This window comes from Bemisia tabaci, chromosome 2 (assembly GCF_918797505.1).
Source record: "Bemisia tabaci chromosome 2, PGI_BMITA_v3".
Classification (NCBI taxonomy): Eukaryota; Metazoa; Arthropoda; class Insecta; order Hemiptera; family Aleyrodidae; genus Bemisia; species Bemisia tabaci.
The window spans coordinates 64,111,486-64,135,146 of NC_092794.1; the positions used below are offsets into that span (position 1 = coordinate 64,111,486).

The 23,661-nt window shown below is 38.2% G+C and overlaps 1 protein-coding gene across 2 annotated transcripts; it reads right to left on the bottom strand.

Annotated features, from left to right (window-relative positions):
• Positions 1-1,887: 1,887 nt before the first annotated feature.
• LOC109039662 (uncharacterized) lies at positions 1,888-6,858 on the bottom strand. 2 transcript variants are annotated; one of them, XM_019055256.2, is made up of 3 exons: positions 6,714-6,858; positions 5,948-6,028; positions 1,888-2,173 (listed from the first exon to the last, which is right to left on the bottom strand). In XM_019055256.2, exons 1-3 carry the CDS (start codon positions 6,810-6,812, stop codon positions 2,006-2,008), a joined length of 348 nt encoding a protein of 115 aa, XP_018910801.2. In that variant the 5' UTR covers positions 6,813-6,858; the 3' UTR covers positions 1,888-2,005. The 2 variants fall into 2 exon arrangements, with proteins under 2 accessions (XP_018910801.2, XP_018910800.2); XM_019055255.2 differs by lacking the exon at positions 6,714-6,858 and adding an exon at positions 6,501-6,669.
• Positions 6,859-23,661: the final 16,803 nt, after the last annotated feature.

The window sequence follows — 23,661 nt, forward strand, 5'->3', positions numbered from 1 at the left end:
AACTATAAATTCTACCCGGTTTAAAAACAACGTATGTGCCATTAGTTTCCCTATGCACATAAGAGTTTTTCCAGAAGAGCCAGAATTTATAGTTCCACATTGCAAAATGCAGTCCAATTATCCGTCAAAGCTAGACATTTTCAATGGATAAATAGTTCACTGAATTTTTCTCCGAAGTGTTGAGGAACCATCCTAAAGCCTCCACTGTCCGATTTTAATAATAGAATTTGATAAAATACAACATGCTAACATGTACGTGTACGGAATGTACGACTTTTTTCCTTAAACAATTTTTGAATCGACGAAGGTGATACGATGAGGACACCCATTGGAGGTACAGCTTGCTCAATCGAAGCGTTTATAATCTCTGAGCTGATGATAGTGTTCCTGATGTGAGGATTAGGAACGCGCTCCGTAACACTGCATAGATCCACTTCCTCGATTCGACTGCCGATAAGTAGTCTTCGTTCCCCAGGAAAAAGGACATAACACCACTCCAAGCTCAAAAAATTGTCTTAAAATTTCAATTTCTCACAGGAGTATTACTTTGCAATATCCGTCCAAACCTTCACGGATTTTGGCGTGTAATTTGGAGAAAAATCAGCGAAATTTTCAGGAAAACTCCAATAAATGGACAGACGAAGTTCCATCTATGAGTGGAGATTTTGCAACCTTCAATTGTGAAGTTACATTCTTCCTTAGAAAAACGATGAGGCGTGGTGTGTGAGATTGAGAGCGGTGCTGATTGTAGTGTTAAAAAGCTCAGTTCTACCACCCCCATGCTTTTTTGTTGTATGAAAGATTTGAATTTATTTTTATAATAAATCAGAAAATGTATAAAGAAACGCTATTGGAGAGAATCTAAAAAATATGTTCTGAGAACTGATAGCTTCGCAACGTTATTAGTAGCGGTGCAAGAAAAATTTCTGGGGGGGGGGGGAGGATGACTCACGCTTGGGGAGAAGCGGGCCCTTCGGTAAAAACTCTTAAAAGTCACGAAAAATGACGTTCTTGGGGTGTCCAGACTCCTTGAAATCTGGGGATACAGTTACCATCACCGAGAGTGGAGTTATGTGAACCGAATGGCACGGTTGATATATAAAACATCGTTTTCCGGCTCATATAACTGAACTTTTTTTCTCAGTGTATACGTACTCACGTAAACAAGCTACCAGTGGCGTGGCGTGAATTGCGATGTATCGATTGTTATGCCATTTAAACCTATGGTAAAGAATCGATTGTTAAGGTGTTCGCAGCGAGCACCCTGTTTATCGATCCTTTTCCATGGGTTTAAATAGCATAACAATCGGTAGATCGCAAAGCGTGCCACGCCACTGAAAGCTACGCTTGTTTTGCCGTGCTCAGGGAAAACGCCATATGAGCTTTTAGGCGTTGCCGTATTCCTCTGATGAAATAACAATTGATTGGGGAGTTGTAAATATTTTTCTTTATATTTTTCAGATTGTCTTGTTTGCAATTGAATCTAAAATATTTAAAAATAAGGAAAAACGCGCTTAAGTTTTGTTAAAAATACGTGTTTTATCGGGGAAATTTGGCAATGCTCGAATGTTTACACGGCGCACTGAGGATCAAGTCTGCAATAGGAGAGGTCGGACAAAATTTGGAAACTTTAAACGCTTATAACTACTTTTATACGAACCTTTGAGGTTCTAAGAGTGGTATCATTGGTTTCCTCGTACAATTTTCTCTCACAAGCATCCCTTGTAATTTAAAATGTGGCAAAATAAACCTCTGAATTTGCAGTTTTAGTCAAAAATTTCATGTCCAACCTCTCTAATCGACTCGATCAACTGTGCGGCGGTCTTCCTTTGCACGGTAGTATTGCAGCCTTTATAGACAAAGGGGATGAGGGTATAATTTCTAAGATTTCGAGAGAAAAAAATTTATGGTTTAATAATCATGTGCATTGAGTCTCATGGCTGAGCAATGTTGTCACTTGTTAGAAAAAGATTCTCAGGTCATGTTTCCCTTCTTTTCTTCCTATTTAGCGTGAATTCTTCTTCTTTTTACCGTGATGATCTTTGTTCTTATGATGTGGTGATGGGTCTGTTGGAGTGAGAACTTGGCGATCCGGCGCTGGTGCTGCACCCCTGCATGTCAGGGTTGCCACGTCGAAGTCCTCATCAGGGCAGGTCGAAGGGTTATCAGCACCCTGTAATCAGCAAATTAGCAATTTAAAAAAAATGAAAAAAATGTTTCACGTACTTTTCTTTTCCGTGGACAATATTATTGTTGAAAAACCAGCAACCTCTATCGAGATAGATAAAGACGTAAGTACTTTCACGAGCAGCGCAGCGGCAATTTTTGTAAGTTGGTAACACTGTTATACCTCTTGGCATTTTCATTTCTTTTGGAATCGATATATTTATGTATAAACAAAGTCGCTCCTACAACGCACTCTGGCGTTCTGCGACACCCAAATGCCACACCATATGCCTATCCTCCCAAAGGTTATCAGGCAACTGACACCTCAACATATCTTCGCCAATTCCCTGCCGCCACCCCTTTGCGGGACGTCTCCGTCGCCTCGTGGAAATATAATGGATTTAAATGGAGGAAAAATGGTCCACTTCGCCTTAATGGCGAAGAGAGCAGTAAGTGCAAATATGAAGTTCTCAGAAATCGGGCTCAGAAACGTCGTACCGGAAAATGTAATTGAAAGGAGTCTCCGCTCTCTTTCACATTGCCACTAATCGTCCGGAAGACTCCTGTTTGGATGATTAAAAATCGACTGATTTTATTTCAATTACATAAAAAGGGTATTTTTCATTTTCATTTTCATACTAGGCTACTGTTAGGCGAGACAGCCGTAAGTGCTATCTTCTGCAAGATTTCGTGGTTGCGTTTTGGACACAGAACAAACACATTCTCAAGTTAGAAATTAGTAGAAAAAGGCGGCACTTTACCTGAAAGCACTGTTTTCACGGGCTCTCCGGAGGAATAATGTCATACTGAATGTCTTGCCTGAAACTACGTCACATTTTGCGTACTTACGGCTTCCATTCATTTACGTCTCGTTTTGATACAATTGAGTTTAATTTTGCTATTGTAGCTATTTCAGTGATTTCATCAAAGAGATTAGACGAATCTTGGAGGAATCGCGATTTCGAAAATTTGACACTTACTGCTCCCTTCGCTATCGCGGCAGCTGACTGCCAATTCGGACACAGCCGACACACTGCCACAGTCAATGATCATGGACACATCGTCAGACTGCAGACTGCACAGACGGGGCTGCTCGTGTGATTACAGCTTAAATGCATGCAGTACTCATAAATTTACTTTTTTTACGTGTAAAAATTATTATTCCGCTTTCATTTTCTTCAACTACCTTTTGACAGGCACGCTACTCTTTTTTAGTGGCATTAAAATGAAATAGTTAATCAATCATTCATTTTCACTGAAACGGCCGGAAATAGCCGAAAATACGCGAATTAATTCGCTTCCAGGACTTCATGTCCACCTACCTTTCGTCCATTAAATAAACGTCCACCGCTCTTTATGTCCACTAAACGTTAAGTCCAGTCTTTTTTAAGTCCACATGATTTAATATCCAACCATGAATATGTCCAAAATTGTCCAAATGGACCACTAGACAAAGTACGAATTCAAGCAATCTGATACATGTTTCTTAACCAGAATTTCACGTAGAACACGATTCGCGCAACGAAAATTACTGAAACCAGCTCCTGATGAAGATATTAACCTTTTTATTTCACATTGGTTACGCGGATTTTGAACTGCCCGCTCACAAGAAACTCAAAGCTCTACGTGAGTCAAATCGCGCACCACAACGGTTTCAGCTAGCCTCTCAATCGATCACTGTTCATAACCCACCATGTGTTGTTCAAATTATAAGCAATTTGCTACAGCTGAGCCCGCAAGCGTCAAAATTGAGGTTGCCAGATTTTTATATCGCAAAGACTGTCATGATAATGTTCAGCGCGCGATGTGAATCACGTAGAGCATTGAGTTTTAATGAGCGGGTGGTTTGGTAATGTAGCATCGCGTCCATGATATTGGACTCCATGCTCAGCTATATGATATTCGGTTGCTCATCACGTCCAAGATCTTGGACTCCATGCTCACTTTAATTAGGGATAATTTTTTCGAAAAATCGAAGTGAGCATAGCGTCCAAAATTGTGGGACGCAGGTATTCTCCGACAATATAGGAGCATGGGGTCCAAAAAATTTATTAAGAAATTTTTGTGAAATAAAGACAAAAAATGTGTTCTCGAAAAAAATTGTGCATTGCTTAGGTTGAGTTAGGTAAGGTTAGGTTAGGTTAGGTTAGGTTAGGTTAGGTTAGGTTAGTTCAGGTTAGATTAGATAAGCGAAGTATACGATTTTCTATCATGATGAACTTTAAAACTAAGGGAGGTCTACTTGCTTTTGGACTCCATGCTCAAGCAAAGAAGTGAGACGTTTAGCGATGAGCATGGAGTCCAAGATCTTGGACGAGATGAGCAGGTAAGTATATCAAGGATGAGCATGGAGTCCAATATCATGGACGCGATGCTACATAATCGGTGGTTTGAATTCACGCATCAGGAATCATTTAATATCATTGTAAGGAGTTAATTTCGGTAATTTTTGTTGTGCGCATCGTGTTTTACGTGAAATTTTGGTTAAGAAACATGTATCAGAATGCTTAAATTCGTACCTTGTCTAGTGGTCCATTGTGGACATGTTATTTCCACATTTTTTTCTTCTCATTTAAATGACTGGAACCACCTCAAAAATAAATGCATACTACTATTACCTTCATTCTTAAAAATATTTCATTCATGAATCAAGTCATGAAAAAGAACAGACTCTAAGAGCAGATAAAACATATGCTCATGTGTACACTGTATGGATATGATAAGATGAAAACCAAAGCGGGAGCCTAGGAAACCCTCCAATGCCAAATTAAACATTTTTCAGTGACAGATGCAGTCAAAATTGAAAGTCTTCTTTAACTAGTTATTTCGTGCGCCTTCAATCTTGTAGGATACTGTGCAACGCCTCTGACGCGAAAAGCGTAAGTTGCTTAAAGCGTTGCGGCGCGGCAGGCAACCAACGTAACACGCGCCGCGCATAGGCGCCTACAAACCTAACGGGATACTTCACGCGTTGCGCAATGCTAGAAGTATCCCGTTAGGTTTGTAGGCGCCAGTGCGCGTTCCGCGCCGCTCCGCTCTGTGTTAGGCTCTAATATTTAAACTCGTGGAGTCAGCGTTTTTCAACTCATGATTTTGAAATGTTTGTACTCTCTGCATTGATTATTCCCCTTTAAACTGATGAAAAGGAAATTTGTAATACTGGAAAATATAATGTGTTTTTTGTAAATATATTAGTGGTTCCGTATCAAATTTAATTATTTCCAAAGCATTCAAATTTATTCTTTAATGTTTTGGGCTTTCATTTTGGGCATCAATTTCATTAAAAAAAAGAATGTACATTTAAGGCATATTTTATATCGGAAATTTCAAGGATAGAAATGAAACCAAGTATTTACCAAAGACAATTTGGAAAGATGAATCAAAAGGAGAAATTAACATTTCATTTAAAATATGAGTTTAGCTTACAACACCTCATTCTCTCTTAATTTTTTCATTTCGATATTGTCAATATAATTTTACACACGGACTAAAATATGACGCTTGAATTTGATTTTAGTGGACTTTACATTTGTGGACTCAATTTAGTGGACATTTAAGTAATGCACTTAACAATAGTGTGAGCTTTAGAACTGTGGACGTAAAAATTGTGGACAAAAAGTCTGTGGACGTAAAAAAAGTGGACATAAAGTCCGGGTACCATTAATTCTAGAAGCAAAAGGTGTTCGATGTTGACTTTATTGTTGATGTGAAAAAACGTGATTATGATGTTGAAATTATGAGGTAAAGAAAGAACTCAACAATAAAATCATAATTTGATTACCGCATTGCTATCCCTTCTCGACAATTTCATTTTCCCGAGTTCAAGACCAGCAACAAAAGTTAGACAGGCACACACAAGAACCTAAAATACAAAGAAGAAAGAGAAGAATCTTGAAAATTTTGTTCGAAAGAAATCACATGCGGAGCTGCGTACTGAATCAAAATGCCTCGACTTAATTATTTTGACCATCAGAAACAGAAAAGCTACGTATGACAACTAGAACAACAGATGATTACATTTACTTTTATATGTTACTTTTATATTTTAATTTTATATGTTTCGATCCTTGCATATCTGTCTACCTCCCATTGTCCGTAGTTATATTGCTTCAAAGTCTCAGACCAAGATGATTCTGCTCTTGTAAAAAATAAGTTCACATATCCTAGTGTTTTTTTCTCGTGAAGAATGAGTATTTTCGTTGTGAGGAAATAAAAGAGGTTTTTTTCATTTTTTTTTTTTTTTAAATATATGTCACATGGTTTTTTTTTTATTGAAAAAGTGGGATCCTCCCCCTCTCTCCTTTAATTTAAAACAGACGAAATATTTTCTTAACCTTAAATGATTTACCCAGGAGGGTTGGTGATCTGCGCCAAAATTTAGTATACAACCCCTGGTAAAAAGTAACACCAGGTAACTTCAGTGAAATCACCGGCTCTCCTGTCGAAGCGACTCTTGGGTCAATTCGCATTTTATTAGAAAAATCAGCGGTAATGTATACAAAGAGTTTCCTGCGGTTGTTTAGTCCCTTATAGAATCAATAGCATACCAAAGTGAAGCAGCAACCACGGGAGTTCATCTTTTTGAGCTCAGGGCAAAATCTGTGAAACTCAATGAGAGTGCATTGAACATTCAAGTTCAAGCACATATACTGCGTTCTCGGATTTAGTTTATTCCTTATCTAGCTCAAAGTTTTCCTCATGTATTAAAATATTTAGTCAGCTGCAAAATGTCGCTATCGTTGACGTCAGTTGAATTAGAGACTCTCTCGTAAAATAAACCAAACCCTTTGAACAGCTGCGAAGATTGTGCAGAATTGAGGAATGTTTGTTTTGCAGTTACTACAGTTCAACAAGTGAACTCAGTTCTGTGGCATCGATTGGTTTCTCTTGAACCGACGATAGCACCAAAACAGACTTTAATTTTTTTTTCTTATTTTTGGAGGAATCACTTACTCACCTCTATAGAGCTCGCTAGTGTACTACAATTGGCTCAGCAATTGATTCTGGATGCTATTTCAGTTGATATACCGATTATAAACTTGACTCATGAAGAAATGATTTTGTACTTTTAGGAATGGGAGGAATAGGTCCAATAAAACATGAATGCTTGAATCTTGGACCGGTATCTCAAGAGGACGGGTATAGTTAATTAATTGCAATTCCTGTGTTATTTTTGTAACTTTTGGGAAAATTGATGCAAAAATTAAAATGCAGACAATGATACACTCCGATAGCTTAGCGGTTGATCAAGACAAAGTTTCACTCAAAATAGGAGTGAAAACCTCCGATTTGTGAGTCACCTTTCTATAAAACGTGACTCTGAACTGACATTGTTCGAAGACACTAAATCACGCGTCAGGCATCCAGTGAACGCGTCGATCGATCCCTCGTTTTGCGGTTTGCGTGTTGGATTTTTGAAGGGGTAAAGTTTTAGAGTTAGATTCTGCGGCAACAAAACTATGCTACAAAACTTGATGGCATTTTGTTTGTTTTTCTTCCTATCTTTGGTTATTTTACAATTTATCCCCAGGAGGAATTTTGAGGATCGTGATTATCTCAAAACTTTGTTTAACAGCATTGTGGATAACCTCATACCCTCTGACTGAATATATTGTTCAAATGGATTTGAACTTAAATTATCAGGCTACTAATGATCAGATAACTGATATTCAAATATGGATAGTCAATTGATGTCCCATATCTCTTTCTGATATATTAACTAATATTAATGTAATATCCTAATATCAAACACTTTATTATAAATTAATCTACCAAGGTCATGCCGGAACATAACTTATTTTTTGATCAATTTTCAGAGGGAAGATTACAATTTGAGACGCGAACAAGTTTCTTGCCAGAGTAAGTCAAAATTGATTTATATAAATAATTAAAGGCCAAAGAAACCGTACCTACAGCCTCACCGATCCAAGAACTCTGGGGCAAACGTGTAAAAATGCCAGTGCCCGCAAGGACTTTTGCAAACTTAAAAATCATAAAGCCTGGAACTGGTGTTGCAAATTAATGCCTCTTTTTTTCAATGTATAGATCCGCCGCTAATCGTAAGTTTTTCAATGATGATTATTACTCGATTTTTCTAATGTTCTTAATCACGTTTCTTTTCCTCCTCATTACAGATAAACTCCACGTTATTTTTTAACCCTAAAGATCCGCCTTCAGCCAAAAAAGTGTGTCAAAATAACACGTAGCAAATGGACGTATTTCTGCCAAACAGAACTACGTGCATTAAGACATGAGTCCTGAGACCCATAATAATATATGCATAACAGGGCGCACATCAAAATGCATATAACTCCGTTTGGCAGAAATACGTCCACACGGAAAGGAATTAAATGTTGATTTAGCATTTGTACTGTTAAAAAGATGTCCGTCAAGTTTCAAATGCTGATTTTACATTTTAAAAAATGCTAAAGTAACTACGCCCACTGCAAAACGTACAAATTAAAATGTTATGTTAGCATTTTTGTATTGTAAAATCAGCATTAGAAACTTGTCGGACATCTTTTTAACAGTATAAATGCTAAATCAACATTTAATTTTTTTCCGTGCAAATGGTGTTTCCATTTGCATAAAGAGGAACATTATCCTGCACCTGCCAATGCAAGTGCATGCGTTTTCAGATTCTTGAACTTGAGCGATGGAAAGGTACTCCCAGGATGATGAAGGTCGTGCTGGAAGTAAATAAGTTTTCGTGATAAACGAGAGAATTGAAAAATAGTTCATGACGGAATATGGGACGCGCACGCGGCCCTCAACCGCCAGGAGTGCAAATAAGTGCAACGTGCATTGGGCATGTCAGATCTGGCAGCTAATCCTGCAATTGCACGTAAGGATAATGGCAAGTCTCGATTTTCCCGCATGATTTTGCAACTTTGAAATAAATGCCCACTTTGAAGACACTCTGTTGCTCCTCATTCAAATGCAGTCCAATTGAAGCAGGATTTCAAGTGGGATGACCTCATCCTTACTCACCATTAACCGAAAGTTTATAATTACAAAAAATAAAGGATCGGACCGCCGGAGATCGCCCAAAATCGAAAAATCAGATCCAAACTGTTATCAAATTTTTGAGTAGTAGCTTATCTGACCTTTCGGTTTGAAATTATTCAAAATACATACTGAGAAAGAGTATTCAAAACCGAATAAAGGTCGAGTTAGTGTTCTCCACCGTATAAACCAAACGTCTGCTTCAGCCAATAAGTTCATTTTTTCCTACCAAAGCATGTATGCGCTTAAGACGAGTGAGATTCATCCTACAAATGTAAATCTTTTGTGTGAGAGTACAGGTTAGAATTTTTTTAAAAAAGGCGTTTGAAATAATTCATTTCTGTCAAATTTTGTCCAACCTTTATATATTTACACAATTTTTACGGGTTTTCCCCAGTATACCTACTCCCAAAATTTAATGTCTGCCAATTTATTTTCAATTATTTGGACCACCACAGTTTAGGTATTTTTTTCGCCTCGTCAAGAAGTGCTTTTCTACCCTTTTAAACTAATTTGCTTCAAATGCATTACGCGATGCTCATTTCATATCTAGTTCACAATTGGCACAGGCTCATCGACAAAAACTTTTAATTTCTTACAACCAGAACAGACGCAGCATCACTATAAGAGCGTTGATTAAAACAATGTGTTCTTGCGTGCGATTTCTCTGATGCTTCCGTTGCTGTGATGAGTATTGTGTGTGGGTACATCTAAAAATTCCACTAATTAGTCAGACTATGCGTTGCCCTTGACAATATACAGACTACAGTAGGTGTCCCGAAAGCACTGCTGAAAGCATGCTTCCAGTTTTTCAGCAATCGGTAAAAGCTATCGACTTGCGGTTTTCGCAGGGCTCTAGATTAAATCCTAGCAGGTTTGCTACAAGGTCTTGTGTGTAGGTCCCAAACTTGAAAATTTCCAAAGATATAATATTATAGAAATAACGTCTAAAGCGAAATTTTGGCATTTTTCCAGCACGTTTTTAGAATCTGGAAGCGGGGAGCTCGAAAACCCTTTTAAACCTGAGGATTCAATCGAGAGCCTTGTATGCGCAAAAACCGTTAGTAATTAGATTTTACCGTTAACTCAAAAACGGGAAGCATTCGGTACTTTCGGGATACCTTATGCAAATTTTCCTCTCCAGTTCGTCGCAGCCGACTCTATACACTCTTTACACCATTCAGTATTTTTAGCGATTTTCGTTTTAACTTTTGACGCAACAGACCCCAGTCGCACGCGTCAACGTTCTTTAGTGATAATTATTCGTTTCAACTATAGCCGCATTAGCCTTAATACATAGGAGAGGTTTTTTGATGCTATTCATTAGTAACACGTGGTAGCGTCAATTGAAAGTTTATTACCACAGTAGTAAGCGTTACCTTATTTGATTAAAAACATGTATAAGGATTATTACTGCCAAAAACCACTTGTCAAACATAAAACTTCCCTTCCCCATTCTGGATACAAATTATCTTACGATATTACTGGAAACATAAATTAACTAGTGTTATTTAGTTATCCTCGTGTTTTAGCCTGCAAAATGACATCAAGTAGAGCCAGTTCTAGATTACTTTTCCACTTTTGTTGTGTGTAATTCCCTATCCCGCGCATGTAGCAAAAAAAGAAAAGTAATTTGAAACTGGTTCTAGCTATTTGTGGATACAAGCCATACTATAAGTGTTAAGCTGCAAGTTTTTTGAATGGAGCTTTTTTGGTTTTTTAAGAAGAAAAATATCGTACCTTGAAAAAATGTACAATGGTCTCTCCCTGATCTCGATTTTCTCCAAATCACAAAAAATTCCCCGAACTAATTCATGTCTGAAAGGTCTTAACTGCTCATGGATCGTAATCGTCACAGCAAAGAGGTAAGATTGTATCGATATCGATTGGTTCAATATGTTAGCATAGCCTCAAAAGCCAATTGAGTAATCCAAGGGAGCGGTTTTTTGTCATTGATTTTTGATACCTACGAGTACAAAATGGCTATGAAGAGTAAAATTACTAGGAATTTTCTCCTTTTAAGTTTCTCCAACTTAAATCCTAAACTTTTTGTTTGAGGTTCTGTTCTATTGTTTTGAACCAAACGATACATCGAACCACTATCGAATACGATCTATTGTAAACGTTGCTTCCCATGCACCAAGGATTCTCCTTAATTATTGATTATGGTAAACAAACTTCTAGTTCTTTTCTTCTTCCCCTTAATTTAGGCTTAAAGATATGTAAGCACACAGTGTTAAACACAATACTTGGATTGAAATTTCAGAGTAAAAAACGGGATGATGCTAGTTTTCTCTGTTAACCACCCATTTGCGACTGGCCGCGGCGGGGTGCTGAGCGGGCGAGACAGAACAACAGCCCATCATCAAACGGTCTCCATTCGAAATTCAACCTTACAAGTCTTTTGAAGGTCCACGCAGAGGTTCTGAAAATAGTATTATAATAAGCTTTTCTAGATTTCGTTCCCAGGAGGCCCTTGAAATTGCCGGTCAGCTCGCAGATGCATTCGTTCTCGAAAACGGATCCCCGATCAAGATTGTTCCTGTTGCGACGGGAATCCAATTGTTTCTTTGACGCGCGTATACGAATCCGAACGACTGATGACATTCTTTGATGCAGTCTCTCGCTTCTAGTTGATCAGGATCTGCGTTCGCGGCCACAAGGTAGCCCAACCCTTGATTCTGGAGGAGCTGATTAAATTGCTGCTCCGGTCCTTGCGGAACCTGAGGTTGTTCCATTCCTGATGAACACAAATCAACAATTTGGATAAAATGAGGTAATGAATCTTTACCCACTGCACCTAAAAACATACAAATCTACAGCGTTTGTCCGAAATCACATATCTCGTTTGCTGTGTCTGAAAAGCTCCGCCTCTATGTAATTTTTAAAAATGAGAACAAATCGACATCATTCCTTGAAGTTTATGCAGAATTTCCTTCACACAGAGAAGAAAAATCACGGCAGTTATGAAGTATTGCCGTTGAGTGGTTTTCGGTCCGACGGTCGACGTGACGCATATTAGCGACTACAAGACCGCGTGAATACTTCACGCATTGCGTCAAACACAGTGCGGTCGGCTTGGTTGCCTCGAGACGCATACTAGCGCCTACAAGTCCGTGTGAATACTTCACGCATTGCATCAAACACAGTGCGGTCGACTTGGTCACCTCGAGACACATACTAGCGCCTACAAGTCCGTGTGAATACTTCACGCATTGCATCAAACACAGTGCGGTCGGCTTGGTCGCCTCGAGACGCATATTGGCGCCTACAAGACTGTAGGAATACTTCACGCATTGCACCAAGGGAATTGTATACGTTTATTAAGGCTTTTGATGTTATAGATTTCCTGTCGCATTTCATTTCAAAAAACGAAACCTTCCTTACTTTTTGAAAAAAATCTAGAAATATCAAAGGCTTGAATCTGATTGAATTTGGCAAATCATCAGACGGCATCGCTGTGCTTGAAAAAAAATTCGCGAAAATCGGCATGGTAGATATCCACTGTCATCCACTATCCTATGTCATTTCTCGAAAACTCCATTGATTTTTCTTCTCTTTGTGAAGAATACTCTATGAAAATTTCAAGCCATGATTTATGTTCCGTCTCGTTTCAAAAAATGAAATAGAAGCAGAGATTTTGAAATTCCGCAACACATATACGCATGTTTGCATTTTCATCAACGATTTTGAATGCGTAAAATTTAATGGAAACCATATATTCATCAAACGAATAATGTTTGGAAGCCACTCAAAAAATCAGTTGCGTGGCTTGTGTCAAGCACTTTCAATTTCACTGCGGCCACCGCGCGCCGCACAGTGGATCGAGTCATAGAAAAAGGTCGGTATGATTTAAAAACATTAAAATCGTATGGCTACACCAATATGAAATATTCTTGTTTTAAGAGTGGTTCCATTGGTTTTCTCGTCAAATTCTGTACTAGAAACACCCCTTATAACTTAAAATGCGACGAGATTAATATCGAAACTTGCAGTTTTAGATCAAAAAAGCAAACTCTTCTATTGACTCGCTCCATTGCGTGCCGGCACGTTTTTCTCAATCACCGTGATTTAGGTTTGCCCGCTAATCGTTAGCATAACTATTTATGTAAGTACTGCAAATATTATCCATGTTCACCTCTCGTGCCGACCGATCGATATAGTAACTGAAGGGGTGAGAGTCAGAAGGGCTTTAACTACGTATACGGCTTGAAAGTTTATCCTGACAACTTTTTTATCTTTATTCATTCACGGGTTTATGTTATGAATAAAAAATTGAGAGAAGTTTTTGCCAAATAACAAAAATGCGTACATATAAAATCCATTAAAAAATTAAACAAGAAAAGCATAACCATTCTTTAATTTATTAAAAAAAATGTTAAATGAAAATTTGCTACGTTTCATGCTAATGCCCATCTGGCTCTCATCCTGTAAATTCATATTGTCTAAAGACCTGGAAGCAGAGGCAATACGAGCTATACACCTAAATTGCTAAAATGTAATATTCTTTAATGTATGTATTTCGCAGAAAACGTTGAAATGCACAAAAACTAGAAAAGAAATTAGCTTATATAGTCAACATTATAAAATTAGTCAGCTTGAACGTCTCGCCTTCAAGGAAAATCATTCGTAGCTCAAATCGACTGTTTGAAAATTTTCAGAAACGTTCTCGAAAATATGGGGAGTTTCTCTAAATTCTGGCTTATAGTTAGGCAAATAATCAACACTAAACTGTTATTCTTGTGACGCTGGATTCCGTTTAAACGAGAGAAACACTTGCTTGATCTTAGAAACACCTGATGATGATAACAAAATTACACTTTCCATCCTTCAAACTACTGACGTTTAATATGGAAAAACGTTCCTCCTCTTTTAGGCACCGCACGCAATATCCTAAGCTGTTAAGGAAAATCTTGTTCTCAGTGGAAATTATTTATCGTTAAACACCAAAGATAACGACACAAAATTACTTCGGAGATACGATTTCACTTTGGACTTCGATTTTCCTGAGGAGCGCGCGGGAAATTTAAACGATTAAATTTCCAAGAATGAAACAAGCAACTTTCTCGCGTATAAATTGAATTTTTAAATGTTCAGGGTGGGTAGTATATTTTTCACGTGACGCTTGCATATAACTTATTACGATACTAAATTCCTTGCATTGTCTAGTCGTGCATAATTGAATGGCTGAGTGTGAAAAGGGCATTTCTTGGTTGCGGAGTCTTAGAACCTCCGTTAGCGTTTCATCCACTATAACTAAAGCAAATGCACAGAATTCGTTAAAACTTCTACTGAATTTTCCAACAAAAAATGCTAAAAACTAAAAATTCCAGAAAATTCACTCGATAGTTTCCTCTCTAAAATATGTATTAACAGTGCGGTGATTCTAAATCACTGCAACCATGGAATGCTCTTTCTGCACCCAACGCCGCAATTGCTGGACTTAGGTTGAAATGTACGATTTAAATTTACCTTTTGAAAATTGGTATACGAGGAATAACAGTAGCACTGTCCTGCACATCGCTCCATGACACTCCAACATAGAAACTGTAGGATAACTCGGGCTGTATGCTCACTCTAGATGCCGGAGATTTAATGATTTTAAGGTGAAATATAAGTCGACCTTTGAATGTGACACAAATGAGAGTCTTTTTTTCCATCGGTTTCTGAATATCGCGGAATCTGAAAGTGTGCTCTAGTCTTCACGTGCGTCAAGTGAGAGCATTACGGAGAGCTAGAAAGAGAGGGAGCAATAAAATATGAGAAGAAAAAATGAATTGAAAAATGGCTACCTCTACATTTCTAGCCCATGCACGTCAGCCAAGGTTGTCATTCCAGTCAATTTTTCGTAAGGGCGTTTGCATGTTATACGTGTCTTCTTTTCACTAAAAAAACTTAGAAACAATCAGCAGGAGTTTGTTCACGCGTAATAAATTAACGCTACACCGAGGAGCAGCCGAAATATCCACTTTCCCGCACTAGGTCGCCCTTTTAAAAATGACTAAATTTCCCGGAAAACTCGGAATCGTTTTTCTCGTCCCAAAAAACCGTCGGATAGCGAATTGTATCCCAATCCGGCGATCAAAATGGAGATGCCAAATCCCGTTATTTTGAACTTTGACCGGTCACCATTTTGTGAAAAATCAACGTTTTGACCTGCGGTTTGCGCAATTTTTTTTTTTTTTTTTTTTTTTTTTTTTTTTTTTTTTTTTTTTTTTTTTTTTTTTTTTATTAGCCGAAGCCGATGCAAAGGTGCAGCAGCGCCTTAAATCAAAATCCTGCATCGATAAATATTTTCGTCGATTTTTTCGACAGATATCACTCTTTCAGCAGATGTTTCCTACGTATTTGTTTGCGTACTTTTCAATTTGGGCCTTTAAAAAGGTCTCCGATGAATTTAAGGGGCCTTACAGTCCAAAAAGGCCTCTAAACACGACATCCCGGTCAATTTTCACATCATGGGAATCCAGGCACAACTATACTTTTTTGGTATGTTGTATATATTGGTAAGAGCTGTTCCGTACGTCAATATAAGAGTCGTACTCCACTTTCTTGAACCTTAGGCGTGGCAGTTTATCAAATTTTGGCCATTTTGGCCCTTTGGAACGATTTTTCTCTAAAATTTGGCAACGTAGAAAGAAGTTTCACTGAACATTTTTTATTCATTTTTTGCGTTCCTTTCAAAATCGTACGCGGTTTTGGTTTAAATTGAGTTCTACGTGAGCAAGATTGTAAAAACCCCTATGGACCGTACGACCTTTTAATATTCATCGGAGGCTTCTTTTAAACGCAAGAAATGGAAAGTACGCAGACAAATTCGTAGAGAAAATCTGCTGGAAGAGTGATATTAGTCGAAAAAGTCGACGAAAATAACTATATATACTATATAATATAATAACTATATATAACTATATATTCGATGCCAGGATTTTAGGTTTGAGGCGTTGCTGCACCTTTGCGCATGGGCTCTGTTCGGTGAAATATTCGGCATAGAGTCTACCTAGGACTAGTACTTTAAAAATATGAAACATTCGGCAAAATCCAGGTGGGGCCGGAAAATGCCCTTAACGATACTCCTCCTTTCCATGTCAATTGGAAATGAGTTACATGGGTAAGTGACTCTTGGATATTTCTGTAGATTACACAGGAAGAACGCCAACGATGAAGAAAAATTGCGCGCAGACAGGGGGAAATTTGATAAGAGGCGATGCAAACTACGCTATTTCACGCCCAAGAGTGGATTTTAGACTATTTTAGACTGTTTTGATGTATTCATCGTCATTTTCGAGTAATTTTACCAACAGAAAGTATTTTCAATTAAATCGGCTGTATCTTGAGTGTGCAACATATCACTATCCATTCCAGACCTTTGATTTTGGCATCATTGCGGCTACAGTATTCCATTGTGCGAAAACAGTTTTTCGTTCAGAAAACATCTATTGATGTTGTATTTCGCCTTTTTTTGGGGGGGGGGGGGGTGGTTGTGCCTTCATCCAAGGTGGTCTCTAAAAATTAGTGTCTTCAATGAAAATGGTGTCTAAAAATGAGAACCTTCACCCAAGGCAAAGTCCAAAAATGGGATGTGCCATACTAAAATACCCATCCACACTAGAATGCCACTAGAATGGGCCACTAGACAAATTCTGAACTAGAAAAAAAAATTCGAATGTTTTCTTTACACGCGTTTAAAACGTTAAGTTAGAAGCACATGACGCAACTAGAAATGTTCGGAAACTCAACTCTTGGACGCAATATCAACAAGCACATATTTAGCAAGTATTTTCAAAGCAGGACAAGTGAAGTTAGTTTACTTAAATAACATCAATTGTGTTTTAACTTATATTAATTGTAAACATATATTTTTGGTGCTGATTTGCAGACTTCCTGTCGTGTGATTCATTTTCCTCGTGAAATGTTTAAGAGAAATCATGTTACGTTGTGATCAGTGTTCGAAACTCACTTTAAAGGTTCAGGAGCCATGTGACCCATCAAGCTCAATTTTTAGGGGCCATTGGAGATTTTTTAGGGGCCAAATTGACTTTTTGCCTATATATCACGGCGCATTTTGTAAAAAGTTAGACGCGGAATGTTTTAGTTACAGAACTAGTAGCTGTAACTTGTGACTTTCGAAAAATCATCAATCAGAAAAATTCGGATTTTTTTTGGAGGGGAGGGGGCCACGTTGGCGCAGAGCCTTCAGTTTTTAGGCGCCATGACCGATTTTTTAGGCGCAATTGGCGAGTTGGCGCCTGTGAGTTCTGTGAACACTGGTTGTGATTTACTTCACACCATGTCTAAGAACTCATTACATTCATTGAAAGCAAGCAATGAGCATGTCAGCACGAGAAATAATCATCAGACGATCTTTCAAATCCAAACGGGAGAAGTCTTGCAAAATATTACTGCAAATCCCACTTTTCAGAGATCCTGAGTTATTTATTAACACGTGGCTTGAATAAAAACTTATGCTGATTGATAAATTTTTTGCTTCATCAAAGATAAATTTTGATGATGCAGAATTGCAAATTTTACATTGTCCCGCACTGCCATAATATCGACGATGAAACCGTAAAAATGCGTCTTTGTATATCAAAATTTATTTCAAAGTAGTCAAAAATTCAACGGAATTTATTGAAATTTTCTTTTACTTTTCGTCTGTGAGTACGAAATATTCTTTGAGGTTATACTTTAAAAAAATTAAAAAAAGAAGAAGAACTTCGGAAACATCGCAGACTAGTTTCATCATCTATTCGCCCGTGCGTAAATGAAAAAGGTAATAAACCTTCATATCTAGTATTGTTAAACCCTTCCTCGAATCCGGTCTAAAAAAATTAAAACAGAGGAATTCTCATCACGGGCTTTAATTTTAACCGCACATTTCGTCAATTTCGCTCTTTCCGGGAAAAAACATCAGTTTTTTAGGAGCCTCTTCCTCGGAATGGCTCTGTTGATACGCAGAGGACAGAATTAGATGATTCGACCGTCAACTGGTAAAGTACATCACCCCCCCCCCCCTCTTACGACGAGTACGTCAAGAACGCCTGAAATCCACACCGTAATCACAATAGGTCTCTAGACTATGAGACGAATTTTGACTTGCGAATTCATTTTTCTGGAGGTAAATGACAAGTTGAACATGATGCGCACATTGAAACGAGAAAAAGTAACTCGGAAACTAAGGAATACGCAGTTCAGAAAGCCCAACTATTCCACGAATTTAAAACTCCCAGGTTTCGCGTCGAACAGAATGACGTCATCTGGCGCGAATTAGAAGAGATCTCGGCTTTCTACGATATTCGTCAAATGTTTTTCTACTTCTCCTTTGTAAAAATGATTGGAAAGTCGGAATTATTTACATTCAGAATTAAATAATTAAATCTGATTTGTGTTATCTGTATAGTTAACAAGCAACAATTTCACATTGAAATACGTTTAATTTTAACAAACATTGGTGAAAAATGAAACGAGATAGCGAAGTAAAGAACACACGGTTTAGTGACGCATTGAAGGGCTTACTATAGACAAATGGGATAAGTTCAATTTTTGAAAAAATTGAGGTATTACAAATTTCAACTTAAACTAGTCTTAAAATATATCATGTGAAAAATTCACAGCTGAAAGCCAATTTTTAAGCATTAAAAAGTCAGTTTAAACTTGTTTTCCAAATTTCTCGAAACTGCAAAAACTGATCATATCACGCTTGCTCTCCAAGCCCCTCAATTCGGGTAGTCCAAATCACACACGTTAACTTTCCCCTTCTAAGCAGGCCCTTTTTTTTTCAACATCGGATACACTTAAAAATGCCCCGTAGAGAAAAACGAAAACCTCGAGCCGTTACCTATCTATATTCTATCGCTACCACAGCATAGCCGAGGGTACTAGATTCCGAAAAGCAGATGAGTGTAATAACGACCTATACGCCTTTAGGCTGTTCTTGATGCGGTGTCCTCAATTGTAATCTTCCGTCACATTCTTACGGCGCAATGATACAACTATTTGAACTCTTCCGAATGCGTGAGGTATCACGCCGCATTTGAAGGCGTTTTCAAAACAGCCAAGTTCCGATACCCGGACTATCGTTTTGCAAAACTCTTATTATTATTATGTTTTATTTCCTACCATTTGTTTGTTTTCAATCCTCCCATAAAAACTACTCATTTGTTGAATACACTTCCGGCTGGAGCGCATTTTAGCTATGCATTCACGACTACTAAAATGTCAAAGGAAATCGACAAGACTAGCGTGTATGAAGGCTGTTTCAATTGTAATCTGCCGTCACATTTCTAAGGCGCAATGATACAACTATTTGAACTCTCCGGAATGCGTGAGGTATCACGCCGCATTTGAAGGCGTTTTCACAACAGCCAAGTTTCAATATCAGGTTTGTAGTTTCGCAAGAACTTGGAGCACAAAATCAATAGAATGACTGATTTTACGAGCTAATGCAACTCCATTAATTTGTGTTTTATTTGAAAGAAGTTTTTATCAGAAATTTAAATCAACCTACGTTCCATTACATAGTTCATATTCTTTTGTTTTGTTCCGTACTACTTTTTTTTTTTCATCCTCCTATAAAAACCTTCCATTTTCTAAATACAATTCTAGCTGGAGCGCACTTCAGTAATGCATTCACCACTGCAAGAATGTCAAAGGAAATCGACAAGCCCAGCGTGTATGGAAACCGCGTTTTGAGAAAAACGCATTTAAAGTTTTGTTTTTGATGTACTGCGCAGACTTTTCTATGCAGGTACCCTGTTTCGGTGTTCTTGGGTGACCTAACCCTTCTATTGAAGGATGCCGCGTGGATTTTGCGATACATTTTGGGTTTATACTCTCAAATATTTAATTTAAAAAAGCGGTTTATAGGCCATTATTACTCCCAACAGTCATTTTGGTGGCAATATGAAGTATAAATCATTTTAATCACCTTTGATTAACGCAAAATGAAAGAATATCGATAGTGAGTGAGGGAAGGGGTAACTAGCACCTTATAGGCCCGTTTATAGGTCGTTCTGGCACCCATCGACCCAGAGGCCTGACTTAACTCGGAAAAAAAAGGTTTTTCGACCTCGAGCCGTTACGTATCTATATTCTATCGCTACCACAGCATAGTCCAGGGTACGTAGAATCCGAAAAGCAGATGGGTGTAATAACGACCTATACGCCTATAGGCTGTTCTTGGTGCGGTGTCCTCTATTGTGTGTTGGAGTTGAGCGTTAAGAAATTCATACTTTTTTGGTGTGCACGTTGTGACTTTCGCGCGATTTTCCCTCCAGATTTATGTTTCTTTTTACGTATACCTCTCGTGTGCAACAGTCAACAGGCCCATTTATAGCTGATTCAGCGCAGTGGATAACCGTTTCGACTGACAAATTCTAATTGAGTAATTTATAAATATTGAGTCGAGGCTACAAAACATAGAGCCACAGATCTTCGTATCCAGACGAAGAAACGTAATTCCATTCCAAGGTTGCAAGATCGCTTTAAATAATTTAATTTTTTATAAGAATTTGACTTTGTGAATTGCGTCCAAAATTTTACTGCTTTTTGCACTTCAACAAGTGAAGAATAATCACTGTAAGTTTCAGTAAGGAGCGCAATAATTTTCTAGTAAAAATAAAATTTACAAATTGAAATTTCGCAACGTTGGAGGAAAGTTACGTTCCTCCATCCGAAAAACGACCAAATTAGACGCCCGACGCACGCATCGGATGCAGAACAAGGCTGCGATGAGCATGAAAATTAGTTTAATTAGTAGCCTAAGCAACCTATTTCACGGGTGAAGGGAGGGGGCTGAGGACCGCCCCCCGCGACCTCTGACCCCTTTGATTTGTGCGGGTGCCAATGTCGCGCGGTGGGTCACGGCGCGTGCGTGTGTGATCGCGTTTTTTATGTGTTTCTATAATGCAGCGGAGCCCGGCGGCGCATCTTTTCGTGATGTTGCGCGCTGTTTAGAGGAGGTGTCGGGTCCTGGCCGTCGATCGTCGTGGACTCATCGTTCATGCATCTTGCCGCGTTGCCAGTTTTCTCAAATGAAGCTGAAAAGGAACTAATTTTTCAAATACAACTTTGCAATTTCACGGGAAAAAAATGAAATTGCTGATTTAAAAATTTTGTAGTTAATTAAGTATCCGACATGTTTCAATGTAGATTTTACGGTAAAAAATTTAATATAATATACTTTATTTTTCAAGACGATGTACATTGAACATGAGATTGCAGAATAAACGATTGGTAACTAGCAACTACCTTATGATTAAGGTATCAATCTGTAGAGAAGAAAAAAGATTTGTTACATCAACGGTTTTGACATTAAAAAATAAGAGTAACAATGGTTGAACAGTTTGCTGTACAGGTTCTACTGGTTAGGAAAAAACCGAAACAAGTAAACCTAACTTTTTATAAGAATATAGGAGCTGGGAAAAACTTGCGAAAAAAAAACTCAGACTGCCAGAAATGAACGTTAAAAACAAATATAAAACAGCAAAAATTTCAGAGGTAAGAAAGGATCTACGGGGTATTCCATTTTTAGTGGGATCTACAGGGTATTCCATCGTTAGTGGAATCCACAGGGTATTTCATTTTTAGTAAAAAATGTAAAAATTGTACCTTATCGTAAAATGTACATTTGGAGTATGTCGGAAATATTTTTCAACAATTTAATTATTAAATCAGGAATTCATTTGTATCGTGTTGTGTCTAAAACGCCGTACTCATAGTCCTCCCTTAAAGTAGTTTCATATCTCTTAGGAGGTCCCTGTGATAATCTGATGGAAGAAACAAAATGAGCAGAGCAAGAAAATACATAAAGAATTAAACCGAAGATATCAATAAATAAAAAAAAAAAGCAAGGAGATAAATGAAATTATTCTACTTTTCATAATTTTGTAATGATAAAAGTCAGTAAATTCTAAGTTTGTCGGCCCCACTTGTGAAGGTTAATATTATGATTGAGAAAGGTAAATGGGTATCCCTAAAATAGTATCGTTGAGAGGTTTTTTTAGGGAATCTCGTGTAGATTGGAAACACGCACGGAATTGATTTATTAAACGCAATGTGACCGAATTTCGATTAAAAGCAATAGCGTGTAAAAGCGGGTGATGAAGCGGAAAAATTCTGAAAAAAGTAGGTGCAAAAAAGTATTTTAAGGTGATTCATGGCGCACACTTTAACAATTCACCGCTGGAAATCCTAAAATTGCGTGCTTTTACTGAGCGTGCCAGTGAACCAATTTAACCCTTAGTTTTCATCCTCAAATCGCGAATGTTGAAAGGGGCCGTTCATAAAATGCATCATGTATCTATTGGGAGGAGGGTACAGGCCTGCTTTACAAGTGCTTAGTAGGCTTCAACGCTGCGTTACGTATCGTGAAAATGAGCGATTTTCCAATAAAACGGAATGAAAAATGAACGCTCGGTAGCAAGTTAGCATCCGAAATTCATCACACGAAATGCCAATTTCAGTGCGCAATATTTTATTTTTTTGTGCAGATTTGTGTAATATGTCCGTTACGAGAGGGGGAGGGAGGTTAAAAAGTCGATGTTCAGTGTCACGTATTTACGAATGACATGATTTTACCGACGTCGCTGCAGAGGCGCCCAAACTTAGGTCTTGGATCTAATCTCGTTCTAGTCCAGAAAATTGGTGCTAATTTCCATAACGACTTGGGGCCGAATTTTAGAGGACACCGAAGAAGGTCTTGGTGCGTCCGACGGGGCACTCGCGTCGCGGTCGTGGACTTGGATCGGAGGAGGGCTCAGAAGCAGCGGACCCAGCTGAACTGCACGAAGCAGTCTTGCCGGGTGGCAGTCGATTATTAAAAACACTTGGAACATTCTTGCAGTATCAAGCAAAAGTTCATGCTCCTCTGGGAAGGCGTAGTTAGTTTGTAATTTTAAGCGCTCAGCCGATAGGCAGCGCTTTTTGATTTCGACTTGCCTCTGAGTACTAGTATACTAGTGCAAATGCGTTTAAATTCTCACCAGCTCATCGTTGTGTAGGCTTTTTTTTTGGGGGGGGGGGTCCATTTTTAAAATAAATAAAGCTGTGAAAACTGTATTTCATGCTTTTAACGTAATGCGCAGGTAGTTTCGATCGTTTGTCTGCAAGAGAATTTCTTAGCGGTAGAGTAATTCTTATCGAAATTGATCGTTGAACTCAAATGAAGCCTAAAAAAAACGCGCCTGATGAGCTCAACGGTGAGCTCATTTTCGGGAAACAAAAATACGCGTTTACGGTTTCCTTGGTAACCTTTGTTTGCTATCAGCTGATGTTTTTTTTCCCATTTCCCAGCCAAGTCGACGGAGTTCATAGGTCCATTCTTCACTAAATACATTTACTAACACCTGAGCGCTTTTCTAATACGACAGTATTAGAACTTTCCCGCTTGTTTTTTGTTAAATTAATATGTATTAGCGTCCTTTTTGTGATCGCAAATTCAGGTGCAATCCCTCAGAAATTTACCCACGAGTTTTAAAACCTTGAACATAA